Consider the following 14,004-nt stretch of genomic DNA (forward strand, 5'->3'; position numbering starts at 1 on the left):
ATATGTTGGAGTGGGGGGTCCCACCCATTTGTGTCTGGCACAGAGCTACTTCCTTTGTTACCTTAATGGCCCACACTTAGAAGGCTATTGCCTCACCTGGAAGCTAGCCTGGCTATTCCTGGAATTGAAGCCCTGCTGGATCCAGAAGTTAGAATGGCGCTCAGGCATACAATTTACCCTGCCAAAACTCTTAGCAATACATACACAAATATGTGAAGGGGAATAACATGTGTAAGGAATCTAATATGAGGTAGTTTTGTGGGGGCTATGTAGGTGCAGAAATGGAAGAGCTCAATGGAAGAAATTCGCCTCCACCATCTTAGCTGTAGGCGAGGCGGTCCCTCCTTCCGTCCTTTTTGGGCGAGATGGGAGAACCACAGTCGTATTGGTGGAGGGATTTTTCCCTATCCCTTTGGCAGGAATAAACTCGGTAACGCGACATGCGGCTTCTACCACGCATATGGCGACCGCCGAATCGCAACCGGAAGTTGATTCTCCAAGCGAATTGCCCTGCACCCCTAGGAGCAACGACGGCGCGTGGAGGAAGAGAGAACTGCGCCTAGACCGGCGGAACCACAGAGCTGGGGAAGTAGCGTGTAACACCCGAGCTCTTCCGGCGGAAGTTGCGGAGCCAAGCCTGGGAACCGCCGGGGACCTATTTATTGGAAGAACCGGCCGCTGGCGGTGGGAGTGGCGAGCGCCGGAATGGCGGATTCGGGGCTGGGAGATGTGGAGTCTCTGCCCCGCGGGGGCTTTCGGTGTCGCCTCTGCCATGTGGCGGTGGCCAATAGTGAGTGGGGCCGCAGGTCGGGAGGCGGGGCCTGTGCTGCGGGTGTACAAGAGAACTCGGTCTGGTACTCTGCACGTGGCCAGAGGCACTCTCTTCTCTCTTGCTCAAATGCTTCCAAGGCTGAACTTGGACTCGAGTTAAGTGTTCTGTCTCAGGAGGGCAGAGATGGGGAATCGATGGCCCTTCAGGCTCCCATATCTTGGCCAGCGCTGATGGGAATTAAGAGCCCAGCAACGTCTGAAGGGCTGCAGTTGCTCAGCCCCTGCTGCCGGGTTCCTCTTCTCCCCACCCCTTGCGAAATTCCTGTATATTTCAAAACTTTTCAGCTGAAGTGAAGGTTTTGGTGATATGAGGAAGTTGTGATGAAGGAAAACTTCGCCTGTTGCAGGGTTTTTAGGAGCCTCCTGAGAAGTAAAGTTACACACTTGAGGCAATCTTGCCCTACTTACGAACAGCAGCTAACGTACAAGAGTCCTAAACCATGGAAAGAAACTGCTTTCCTTGTGTTCTTAAGCAATGAATATATATGTATATTTTTTCTTCTGCAAGAGCAGCTGAGTTGACTTTCCCCCCTTTAGTAGGCACATGGAACAGTGGTTTTGCAAAAGGGCCCCATGCAGTTTAAATCAGTTTCATATTCCTCTGTATACACTTTCCAAGCTGTTGACATCTAGAAAACAGGGAGGCAAAAGCGCTCATGGCGTTCCAAATTTGTCCTTAATCAGTTATTGAAAAGCATTATCCCCATTTTGAGTGATGGGGAAGACTATTGATATGTTCTTATTTATTAAATTTATATACTGTCTTTCATCTGAAGATCACATGGCAGTTTACAACATAAAAACATAGTAATATAATAGCAGAACAACAACCCCCCTGCACATTTAAATGTCATATATTGTTGTATCACTCAGAGGCCTGGTTGAAGAGGAATGTTTTCACCTGGCACCTAAAAATATGTAATGAAGGCACCAAGTGTGCCTTATATAAATACTGTAAATCCTTATTTTTGCAATGTAAACAGCTTATAAACAGATTTCAAAGTGATGGAAGACCACCCCTTTGCCTCCCTCACACCTGATGCCACATAAGACATCAGACGTAGGGTAGGTGGGCTGTAGTTTTTGGGGAAATGCCCTTGTGAAGCCTACTACAGTGACCAGACACCGGTTCAAAATGGCTTTTACCTGATTTTTATGTCAGGTGTGTCATTTTGATGTTTTGGGTGACATCTGCATATTGGTGCTATCCAACTCCAAATCCCCTGATTTCACCCAGCTTCATATGGATGTTAACGATTTTTATTTGTGTGTGTGTGTTTTGTTAACAGATTCATTTGAAAGTGAAGGTTTCAGGTTACTTTAAGTGGCGAGTTACTTTAATGGCCCCCTGAGCCTTATATCTCAGCTCGATCATTGAGATAATCCCACAGGAGCATTGTAATGGTGCCCTGTGTAACAGAGGCCTGACTGACCTCAGCTAAAAATCAGCCATTTAGTGTTGCTGGTCCCATGTGAAGGAAAACTCCGGCAGAGATTTGGCAGGCACGCTCACTTTTGACTTTCAAACACCTCTTGAAGACTTATTTTTATGTTGATAAGCCTATTCAGTTTTTAGAGTAGACAGGCATTTTAACAATGATTTTGCGTGTTAATGGCATTTTATGTTTTGCTGTATTTGTATTGTATATATCATAGTAGACTGCCTTGATAGTTTACATCAGATGGCGGAATGTAAATACTTTTATATTATTACCATTTATTTATTCAACTTGTATCCAACTTGTAACTTCCTCCCAAAGGAGCCCAGGGTGGCAAATATATCACTACAAAAATCATTCTAAAACCAATATATCTTTGGAGTTCTGTGTAAGTGTGTTGGAGTTCTGGAACTGTTTTTATTATACTTGGTTTGCATCATATTGCTTTTAAATGTTTATTGATGTAAACTGCTCTGGGGTCAAGGCTGATTAAAATAAGCAAACAAAAGCCTTGGTTTTTCTGCTGCAGAGCCCAGCCTGGATGACCACCTTCGTGGGAAGAAACACCAGCGCTTGGAAAACCTCCGCACTGTCCGGCAGGCCCAAGAGCTTCGCAGTGTGTTTGTCAGTGGTTTTCGGAAGGGGACACCAGCCTCTGAGCTGAGTGATTATTTCCAGGCCTACGGGGAGGTGGCCAATGTGGTAATGGACAAGGATAAGGTATAGCCTTTGGCATCAAATTAGTAAAACCTTGATAGCTGCTTCTTGGGAAGATAGGAAGCTGCCTTAAACTGAACCAGGGGGTCCATCTAGCTCAGTATTGTTTACTCTGATGGGCAGCAGCTCTCCAGGGCTTCAGGGGGATTATTTCTCATTCCTACCTGGAGATGCTGGGGATTGAACCGGGGTCTTTGCATGCCAAGCAGATACTTTGCCACTGAACAAAAGAAAGAGCACATACAGCAAGAGACATAAAGCACTATATTAAAATGGTTTCAGTTCTCCCTTCAGTTCATTTCACAGAGAATGATACCATCCAAGAGTGTATTAACTTTACTTTTGGGTTCCTACCACTTTCAATATTTAACACACTCCGTTGAATAAGCTTTGCAGGGGAGCAGGAAAATAAACTTTATGAGACAGATAAGAACGTAAGGGGGACGCGGGTGGTGCTGTGGGTTAAACCACAGAGCCTAGGACTTGCCGATCAGAAGGTCGGCGGTCTGAATCCCTGCGATGGGGTGAGCTCCCATTGCTCGGTCCCTGCTCCTGCTAACCTAGCAGTTCGAAAGCACGTCAAAGTGCAAGTAGATAAATAGGTACCACTCCGGCGGGAAGGTAAATGGCGTTTCTGTGCGCTGCTCTGGTTCGCCATGATCCAGAAGCTGTACGCCGGCTCCCTTGGCCAGTAAAGTGAGATGAGCGCCGCAACCCCAGAGTCGGCCACGACTGGACCTAATGGCCAGGGGTCCCATTATCTTTACCTTAAGAACATAAGGAGAGCCTGCTGGATCAGGCCAGTGGCCTATCTAGTCCAGCATCCTGTTCACACAGTGGCCCACCAGATGCCTCTGGATAGCATGCAAGCAAGGCCTGAGCACAAGAGCCCTCTGCCCTCCTGTGCTTTCCAGCAGCTGATAATCATTTCTTAAATATTTTATTAATTTTCCAAAAATAACAGAGATAAAAAACAACAACAATACATCTTCATAATCAAACATGAAAAGAAAAAAGTTGACTTTCCCTTAGTCCCTTCCCTGGTTCTATTGTTTAGCATCATACCACATCTCCATTTTATATTGAAAAATCATTGAAATTACTTATTGTCTATTCATAATGTCATCACAAGTACGGTTATACCTCAGGTTGAGCGTTTTTGGGCTGCGCTCCGCGGCGACCTGGAAGTAAAGGAGCGCGTTACTTCTGGGTTTCGCCGCATGCGCAGACGCTCAAAATGATGTCATGCGCGGAAGCGGCAAATCGAGACCCGCACAGTTGCGGGTTGCGTTCGCTTCAGGATGCGAATGGGGCTCCGGAATGGATCCCATTCGCATCCAGAGGTACCACTGTATTTCTAAAATCCTGCTAATGTACTTTGGGGTCAAGTTCCATAGCTGAACAATGCACTGTGTGAAGAAGAACTTTCTTTTATCTGTCCTGAATGTTCTAATATTCAGCTTAATTGGATGTTCCCAAGAGAGAGGGAGAACAACCTTTCTCTGTCCACTTTCTCCATGCCGTGCCTAATTTTTTCCACCTCTGTCACCTCACCTCTTGCCTGCTTTTTTCTGGAAACTACAAAACCCCAAATGCTGGAACCTTTTATCACAGGGGAGTTGCTCTCTCCTCTTGACCATTTTGGTTGCCCTTTCCTGAATATTTCCCAGCTCCTTTGTTCCCAAGACTTAAAGAGGCTTAACCTTCAAAAGCTTTTCACATGCAGCTTTATTGGCAGTAAATTCCATTGAGCACAGTGGGACTTCTGAGTAAACACGCGTAGGAGTGGGTTGCATGTTTTCTAAATAACATTCCATTGGGGAAAATCCAACTGCAGCAGGCCTAGGGAGTTGATCACAGTCATTTTAATGATCATTCTATTCTGCTTGTAATGGTCTTTTAGAAATGTTTTTATATTGCTGTACACTGCCCTGACATTTTTGTCGGAGGACAATACACAGAAATATTTCCTGCCCTCTGGACCACCTAGCTGGAGGAAGAATTACTGCATTTTTGCTCTATTGGACGCACCGGACCATAGGATGCACCGGACCATAGGAGGGGGAGAACAGGAGAAAAAAAAATATTTTCTTGTTCCCCCCCCTAAGTCAAGGTGCGTTCTGTGTGTTCAAGGTGCGTTCACCCGAAGCCTCCGGAGCCCAGCGGGAGTTCCTGCTGGGCTCTGGAGGCTTTGGGTTCCTTTCGACCTGCTCTTTGGGTCTGGCGGGGGTGGGGAGCGCTGCTTTCCCCCACTGCCAGCCCCAAAGACCAGGTCGGGGAACAGCGGGAAGGCGGCGCTCCACCTCCCCGCTGTCCCCCCAGCTTGTGGGGCTAGCGGCGGGGAAAGCAGCGCTTCTCCCCACTGCCAACCTCCAAACCAGGTCAGGGAACAGCGGGAAGGCGGCGCTTCGCCTCCCCTCTGTCCCCCGAGCTTGTGGGGCTGGCGGTGGGGAGAAGCGCTGCTTTCCCCACCGCCAGCCTCCACATCAGGTCGGGTTTGGAGGCTGCTATCCACAAGCCTGGGGAGCCCAGCGGGAACTCCCGCCGGGCTCCCCAGGCTTGCGGATATCTGCCCGAAGCCTGGAGAGCGAGAGGGGTCGGTGCGCACCGACCCCTCTCGCTCTCCAGGCTTCAGTGAAAGCCTGCATTTGCTCCATAGGATGCACACACATTTCCCCTTCATTTTTGGAGGGGGAAAAGTGCATCCTATAGAGGGGAAAATACGTTATTTGTTAAGTCAGAAAGCCTTCATCATGCATTTCAAGTGCTTCTTCATCCTAATAAATTAGACATTAATCTATTAAGGCTGAGCATGCATTGTAGCTTCCTTTTTCTAGACAGGGCAGGAGGATTGTGAGATGACCCAGAAACTGACATTCTTTTCTTTTCTCTTGCCTCACGCGCTGCTAGGGAGTCTATGCGATTGTGGAGCTACAGAATGAGACAGTGCTGGAGAAAGTATTGGCACAGCCCCAGCACAGCCTGGGGGGTCAGAAGCTGCGTGTCAAGCCTCGAGAGAAGAAGGACTTCAAATACACGCCCCCCAGGAAGCAGGGGTCAGCCAGACAAGGACAGCTGAGCCCCGAGAAACTGGCACAAAAGTTGTGCCAAGCTGACAATGTGAGTGAACTCTGGTGTTTTTTTTCTTGCCCTGTCTGTAACTTATTTCTGATCCCAAGTGCTGGAGGAGACTGAACGGATGTGGTTGCTTGATAGGACTAGCAACAGCTTTAAAAGGATTAAACCCAAAGCCTTGCTATTGGTCTCCTGCCTGCAGGTGGGCAAAGGGCTGTAGCTCATCAGCAGAGTATTTGCTTTGTGTGCAGAAGGTCCCAGGTTCAATCCCTGGCATGTCTGCAGAGCTGCCAGCCAGTGCAGACAGTAGAGAGCTAGATGGATGTAATGGTCTGATTCTGTATGGAGGCAATTTCCTGTGCTCCTTTTTAAACCAGCTGTTCAGTTAGGATCATGGGGACTGGAATATTCATTTGTTTTTAGGGCAGAAACCATAGCTCTGTGGTGGAGTATGCAGGAAGTTCCAAATTCAAGCCCAGGCACCTGCAATCAGAATCCTGTCTGAAATCCTGAACAGCTGCTGCCAGTCAGTGTAGACACTACAGGCCTAGACGACCCCAATAGTCTGACTTGGGTATAAGGCAGCTTCCTTTGTTCCTATGTTTCTAGGTGGATGCCCAGATGTCTTTGATGGTGCAGCTCTTTGAGTTCTCCGAGAGCGAACGACGCCTGCGGGACTTGCTGGTCACTCTCTTCCAGGAGGTGTTCCTGGAGTTTTTCCCCGGTAAGCTGCTGCCCTGGACCTCTGCTGATAGTCCAACCTTGGATCTTCATTTGACCTTTCACCCCCCTCTCCATGCCCAGGTTCTGCTGTTCTCCCCTTTGGTTCCTCGGTGAATGGCTTCGATGTCTCTGGCTGTGACCTGGATTTGTTCCTGGACCTCGAGAAGACAAAAAACTTCCAGGCCTCTGCCAAGCGACCTAGCGGGCCACAGGTGAGACCCAGAGCAGAGGACATTAACAGCAGACGGAGTTACAAATGTCTCCTTCAGTCTGTCTTAGACTAGGAGTGGGAAACCCTTTCAGTCTGACAGCCGCCTTTCCAGCTAGGCAACCTTTCAGGCAGTGGGTCATGGCATGTGGGCCTTGGAAGCCTGCCCAAAAAGGAATCTGGCCCTGAGACTGAAAAAGATTTCCCGCTTCTGGTGCAGTAGTGATGCCGTCCTCCATTAATCAGCAGCCCTAGTTGTAGCTGCTGTTATTCTTACATGGATCTGGCTGCCACGAGCCGAGGGTGATGGCTGCTACCTTGTCAAATTGATGGAGTTGAGGTTAGTTGACTGTTCACCACCATGATGTCAAATGGAACATCCCTGTCCAGAGGCAGTGTATTTCAGAATTCCAGAGGTCAATGGCATAGGAAGTTGCTTTAAGCTGAATCAGTGGAGTCCATAAGGGCATGTCCTCAGCTGGCCCCTGCTTACCCACTTCCTTACTTCCTTTTCTAAATATATATATATATATATATATATATTATTAGTTTTTTTATATCATTTTCAACAGTAATTAAACATACTTCTACATCTTATTCAAATTTTTGACTTCCATCAATCCCGTCTGAAAATTTTCCAATCTGATCTCTCAGTATGCATTTCTTATCTTCCCTATTACATTTCAAACTCATAACCAATATCTCTTATCTTTTTTCTACTTTGTAACACTTCGTATATTTCTCCTTACAAAACTTCTTCTAGTCCTACTAGCGTAATTTGTTGATTACAGTTGCTCTTCAAATAATTCATCTACTTCTTCCAATCTTCTGAAAATCTCTGGTCCCGCAGGTTTCGAATCCTTCCTGTCATTCTGCATAGTCCATTAATTTCGTCTGCCATTCTTCTTTTGTCGGAATTTCTTCTTGTTTCCATTTCTGGGCTAATGATACTCTTGCCACAACCCACTTCCTTCCAACCAGTCTAGGAGGTGGCACCTAGTCTAAGTGTTGCATTTGTAGAATGCTGTAGGGAGGAGGATGGAGACAAGAGCAGATCTTCTTGGTTCCATCTATCCTTGGCTGTGGTTTCCCCTACTGCTGGTTTTCCTCTCTTCCCACCCTGCCGGTCCTAATGAGCACTAGCTCTCACAGCTTCCAAGGAGCCGCATGCAAAAATGGGTGGACCAATGTATGTGACTCTCTTGCCTTTGTACAGCAGGCACTCACAAGTCAGAGGTTGCTACATGCACAAAATTCTCTCCGCCCCCCATCCTGGTAACCTAGACGCATGCTTCCTGTTCACTGACAGATTCCAGCCAAGGAAAAGCACTCGAGGAGGGTGTGGAGCAGGGCTGGAGAAGGCGGAGTGGCCAGTTAGCGATGCCTAGAGGTCTCCATTCTCTCCACCCTTGTTTTAGGCCTCATGTCCACTGTACATTTAAAGCAGTATCCTCCTACTTTTAAACAGTCATAGTTTTCCCCCAAAGAATCCTGGGTAGTTTGTTAAGAGTGCTGAGAGTGGTTAGGAGACACATACCCCATTCCACCCCCACAGAGCTGCAGTTTCTAGAGCGGTTTAACAATCAGTCCCTCCTCTCGGGGAACTCTGGGAATTGTAGCGTGCAGGTGCCAGGTTCAATCCCCAGCATTTCCAGGCAAGGCTGGGAAAGATAGCCTGTCTGAAACCTGCTGCCACTTGGACAGTGCACAGTTAGACGTCCCGTTGTTCCAACCTGGTATAAGGCAGATTCCTACACTGAGAAGAGGTCTGCACTGGAATCTACATGAAGTGCTGCGAGAGATCTGAAACCCAGGAGAGATGCTGCCAGTCAGAGTAGTCAGCACTGGGCCAGACAGAGAAACACTCTGATTCAGGATAAAAACAGCTTGTTCCAAATGCACCTTCTCCTCCAGGCTGAGGACGGAGCCAGCGTGGAGCTGGACTCGTGCTCGGAGGACTCGATCCTGAGCGATATTGACTTGGCTTCCGCCACAGTGCCTGAAGTGCTGGAGTTGGTTGCCGCCGTGATGCGGAAGTGCGTTCCGGGAGTCCACAACGTCCAGGCTGTGCTGACTGCCCGTCGGCCGGTTGTCAAGTTTTGGCACAAGGAGTCGGGCCTGCGTGGTGACATCTCCATAAACAACAAGTACGGGGGCTCTGTGTGTGTGTGTGTGTGTGTGGGTGTGTGGGTGTGTGTGTGTGAGAGAGTGAGAGAGAGAGAGAGAGAATCCCTTTACTAAATTTCGCATTGTTGCATTACACCTTTGGCCCTCCTGGATGTTGCTGAATCACAACTCCCATCACCCCTGGCTGTTGCCCATGCTTGCTAGGGCTAAGGGGAGTTTTTGTTTTGCAACATCTGGAGGGCCAAAGGTTCTTTCCATTTTATTAATTTATTGAATTTATAGCCTGCCTTTCCTCCTAAGGAGCCCAGGACGGCAAAAAGTTAGACGATTTAAAAACCAAAAATAAAGCAAATGCATTCTACAATACATTAAAACATACTGAAACTAGTTACAGATAAAATGTTCTAAAACACAATTACAATGTAAAACATAGACTTTCTTCCAATGATCTGAAGGTTTCCAGGAACAGTATTCTTCAGCCACCAAATGCCTTGATAAACAGGAACATTTTCAGATTCCTCATAAAAGTTAAGAATGATGGAGACAGGCACACAATGCTGGGGAGGACATTGCACAGTCAGGGAGCCACCACTGAGAAGGTCATGTCACAGGTCAGTGCCAGTCAGGCAGCCCCCAGTGGTGGCACTACGAACACAACCATTTAAGTACACGAGGTCTCAGGGAATCGTTTCTTAGGAATTGATTTCCTCTTTCATTTTGGTGCTTGATATTTTCAAAATGAGTCTGATGTTGCAAATGAGACATTTTTCCCACTTCAATTTTAGCTGTATGCTCAGGGGGCGCAGGGGAGCTGCCTCGTTGTGTCAGGGTCCTGACTTACTGTCCTCTTCTCTGGATTCTCTCTCCATGGTAGGCTGGCCATCTGCAACACCCGCTTCCTGCAGCTTTGCACCGAGATGGACGAGCGAGTGCGGCCTTTGATCTATGTAGTGCGCTATTGGGCAAAGCAGCAGGCGCTGGCAGGTAAAGTGGAGAAACAAGGGGGGGAGGGGACTCAACAGAACTTGTGAATGGAGAGTGCAGCCCATAGCAACTCAGTGGTAGAGCATCTGCTTTGCAGGCAGAAGGTCTTTAGTTCAGTCTTCAGCTTCTTTAGCTTGGGCTTGGAGAGACTCCTTGCTTGGGTCCCTGGAGGGTTGTCACCCATCAGTGTAAACACCTGAGATGTACGTTTTTAGGACCCCCTTTATTCCTTTGAAGGTTCGAATCCCCGCGACAGGGTGAGCTCCTGTTGCTCGGTCCCTGCTCCTGCCAACCTAGCAGTTCGAAAGCACGTCAAAGTGCAAGTAGATAAATAGGTACCGCTCTGGCGGGAAGGTAAACGACGTTTCCGTGCGCTGTTCTGGTTCGCCAGAAGCGGCTTAGTCCTGCTGGCCACATGACCCAGAAGCTGTACGCCAGCTCCCTCGGCCAATAAAGCGAGATGAGCGCCGCAACCCCAGAGTCAGTCACGACTGGACCTAATAGTCAGGGGTCCCTTTATCTTTATCTTATTCCTTTGACTGCAGTTCATTTAAATACTGAATTTTAAATTGTTGTAACCTGCTAGCGAAGGGCAGGTAATAAATTTAATCATCGCCGTCATTTGGAGCTACAAAAATGTGCCATGGGTGTCGGCTACAAAATGGCTGCCATGGAGGGTCTAGCCTAACATGGAATGGCCACCACATCTAAAAGAGCAGACTGAGAGATGGCCTACAAAATAATGTGGGCATTCCCTGCCTCCCCACAACCAGCCACCCCATCAGTGAGGAAAGGGAGCCTGTGCCAGTCACTCCCTCACTGCATCTGTCCCCTGTTCAGAATGGAGGGGAGAGGTAGGAGCCAATCAAATGTAGGTATGTTTAAGGGGGCGTGTTCACTGTTGATTGGCTGAACCAGTGCAAACAGGAACTGAACCAGAAGAGCAAATGTCTACTGTGCACTTTGGGTTTTTAGAGGTATATTTACTGAGACCTTTTGTAGGTACCATGAGGGTTTCTGGCGACCAAGGGCACCATGTTGGTGATCCCTGCGATAAAGCTTTGAATTCTGCAGGCTGTGGCCCAGGGAGGGAGGGGTCTGGTGGCAGTGGGATGTTTCCACTTAACAGCTTCCTCCTTTCCTTTCTGACAGGGAACCCATTTGGCGGAGGCCCCCTCCTCAATAACTATGCCCTGACCCTGCTGGTGCTTTTCTTCCTGCAGACACGCACCCCACCCATCCTACCTACGGTCGCCCACTTGAAGGAACTCTCAGGTACCTACCCTCCCACCCCAAAAAAGCAAGCTGGGGTTCTGAACAGCTTTATTTATCGCTTAGCTAGATCCTGGTTTTGCCCTCGTCGTTATTTATGTTGTACAAATTGTTAACACCCCCTTTGGGCTTCCTTGTGGGAGGAAAAGCGAGGTGCAAATATTGAGTGATATTCCCAGTCCCTGCAGCCGCTGGCTACACACAGATGTCTTTGGACCTGTCTGTCCTGGTGAGATCACCTGAAATGAGGACAGCGATTCATTTGATGCTGAAAGACACTTACCTGGGGAGGGGAAGGTTCAGGGTTCATTTTGTTGTTCGTCTTTTGAAATGTAAAAGATGAATAAACCTAAAGATTAATGAATACACACCCACAAATGTGATATTTCTGGCATTGCTTCTGGAAAGAGCGTTCTCACTCTCCTCTGCTCCCTAGTGGAAGAGGAACACACTGTGGTGGATGGCTGGGACTGTAGCTTCCCCAAGGATTCTGCGCGGCTGGAGCCCAGCGGGAACAAGGAAGATCTTTGTGAGTTGCTCTCAGGAGGTTAAAACCCAGATTAAAGTGCAAACTTTCCTGTTATTCCCCTTTAAATGTGCAGATGGGAGTCTAGGACATTGGCCATACTGTCAGTGGGACAGTATCTGCTTTACATGCAGAAGAAGCCCCCCCCCCCTTCAATCTCCAGGTTGGGCTGGGAATGTCTTGTGCCCTAAAGTCCTGCTGCCAGTCCGTGTGGACAGGACTGAGTTAAACGGGTGGTCTGCCTCTGCATAAGGCACCTCCCTTTTTAAATCTTCACTTTATTTAGAACAGTGGTTCCCAAACTTGGGTCTCCAGCTGTTTTTGGACTACAACTCCCATCATCCCTAGATAGCAAGACCAGTGGTGAGGGATGATGGGAGTTGTAGTCCACAAGCAGCTGGAGACCCAAGTTTGGGAAACACCTATTTGGAAACATTTTTAGGTGAAGGGGAGCAGCTTGGTGGTGAAGCACCTGCGTTGACTGCGTTTGAATCCCAGGCATCTCCAGGTAGGACTGGAGAAAGCTTCCTGGTAGAGCTGGGATGAGATTCCCTGCTTTGAAACTGACTGCTGCCTGTCAGCGTAGACAAGACTGGTGCAAGAGGGACCAGTGGTTTGACTTAGTATCAGGGAGCTTCCTATGTGATGGAAGCACTGAAATGCTGTTGGTAGTACTTTGTGCAAAACCTCCCTCGCATCTCCATGGCTCACTGGCTGCCGGCCTCTTACTTTCCAGGCTCTCTCCTGTCCGAGTTCTTCCGCGTCTTCGAGGACTACGACTTCGCTGGCTGCGTGATCTCGCTGTGGGAGGGCCGCCCGCTGCCTCTGCCCAGCTTCCTGTCCTCCTCTGAAGCGGGCAGCAAGCTCAAGCTGGGGCCCTTCAACCTCCAGGACCCCTTTGAGCAGAGCCACAACGTCGCCGCCAACGTCAACGAGAAGACGGCGCTGCGGTTCCAGCGCTGCTGTTGCAACGCAGCCAAGTACTGCCGTAGCCTGCAGTACCAGCGCAAGTCCAGCAAAGGCAAGATCTGGGGGCTCGTCCGCCTGTTTCAGCCGGGCGCCACCGAAGCTCCGGTTGCTGAGAGCCTTGTCATTGGCCTTCCCCTAACAATGGCGGTGCCGCCCACTCAAGCCCATGAGCTTCTTGGCCAGGCCAGGGACTTCCATCTACTTTGGTTCCAGAAGGTCTGTGCTAGCGTAGCCTTCGTCTTAAGGGACGTGCTCAAATGTAGCTGTGTGGAGGTGGGGAAGGGGCTTGGGGAGAAGCAGGAAGTCTCTGAGGTGAAACAGGAAGAGGAGGAATTAGAAGCAAAGACTCAGCAGCTGTCGGTAGGCTCCAAGCGTCCTCTAGACGAGGGAGGGAGCAATGTCTCTCTGCCTGCCAAAAGGCTGCGAGTTGATGATTTGCTCCCTGGTGAGGAGAGCATGACCTGGAACTGCGCCGTCTGGCATCGCGTGTGGCTGGGCCGTCGACGCATCCGGCGGCAGCTCCAGGGGCCAGAGCCTGATCCCCAGCACCAAAAGGCCAACTCCTTGGAGCTGGAAGCAAAGGTGTCCGAGGCCATTTCCCAGCAGGAGTGTGAAGCAAGGCCCACAGACCCTCTCTTCCAGTTCACAGTTTGTGCCCAGGTCAGCAGGGGTGGCACCTCCCGCGATCAAGACACACGCATCAGCCTGAGATTCTCGACAGACCCTGAGCAAGCGTCCGTCTTCCAGGAGTTCTTCCACTTCCTGCAAGGTTTTTTGCCCCAAATGGTGGAGCAACACCTGGTTAGCAAGGCCTGAGTCCCCCGAGAGAGGGCATCAAGCTATGTATTTGTGAAAAGTTACAGATTTGTGTTTATTTATTTTTGCATATTTTTCTTACTGCCAATGTGAATATGAAAACATGGCCAAAACCCTTTCCCACGTCTCTCATTCTTTGTTTCATTTATTCTTATCCTGCCTCAAAGTCACAACTCAAGGAGCACAGATTTAACCTCTGTGTCTTTGTTTGTGTCTGTACAGCCTGGTAGCCAAGGGTGGGGAACTGCTAGCCTGCAGACCAAATTTAGCCCAGCAGACATCCCCTAGTGGCCCACAAAGCTGTTTTCCCCAAGTCC

The 14,004-nt window shown here is 48.9% G+C and overlaps 1 protein-coding gene across 1 annotated transcript; it reads left to right on the forward strand.

Annotated features, from left to right (window-relative positions):
* The first annotated feature begins 636 nt into the window (after nucleotides 1-636).
* Nucleotides 637-13,814, forward strand: TUT1 (terminal uridylyl transferase 1, U6 snRNA-specific). The gene is made up of 10 exons (XM_081891446.1): nucleotides 637-790; nucleotides 2,800-2,990; nucleotides 5,898-6,107; nucleotides 6,672-6,786; nucleotides 6,867-6,997; nucleotides 8,908-9,140; nucleotides 9,995-10,104; nucleotides 11,257-11,379; nucleotides 11,813-11,905; nucleotides 12,639-13,814. Exons 1-10 carry the CDS (start codon nucleotides 706-708, stop codon nucleotides 13,685-13,687), a joined length of 2,340 nt encoding a protein of 779 aa, XP_081747572.1. The 5' UTR covers nucleotides 637-705; the 3' UTR covers nucleotides 13,688-13,814.
* The last annotated feature ends 190 nt before the right edge of the window (nucleotides 13,815-14,004 follow it).

The sequence above is a fragment of the Podarcis melisellensis genome, assembly GCF_964234715.1.
Source record: "Podarcis melisellensis genome assembly, chromosome: 16".
Taxonomy (NCBI): domain Eukaryota; kingdom Metazoa; phylum Chordata; class Lepidosauria; order Squamata; family Lacertidae; genus Podarcis; species Podarcis melisellensis.

Coding starts and splice junctions, on each gene's coding strand:
- TUT1 (XM_081891446.1), top strand. CDS start 706: ATGGCGGATTCGGGGCTGGGAGATGTGGAGTCTCTGCCCCGCGGGGGC. Junction 791..2,799: donor CCATGTGGCGGTGGCCAATA/GTGAGTGGGGCC, acceptor TTTCTGCTGCAG/AGCCCAGCCTGGATGACCAC. Junction 6,787..6,866: donor GTTCCTGGAGTTTTTCCCCG/GTAAGCTGCTGC, acceptor CTCCATGCCCAG/GTTCTGCTGTTCTCCCCTTT.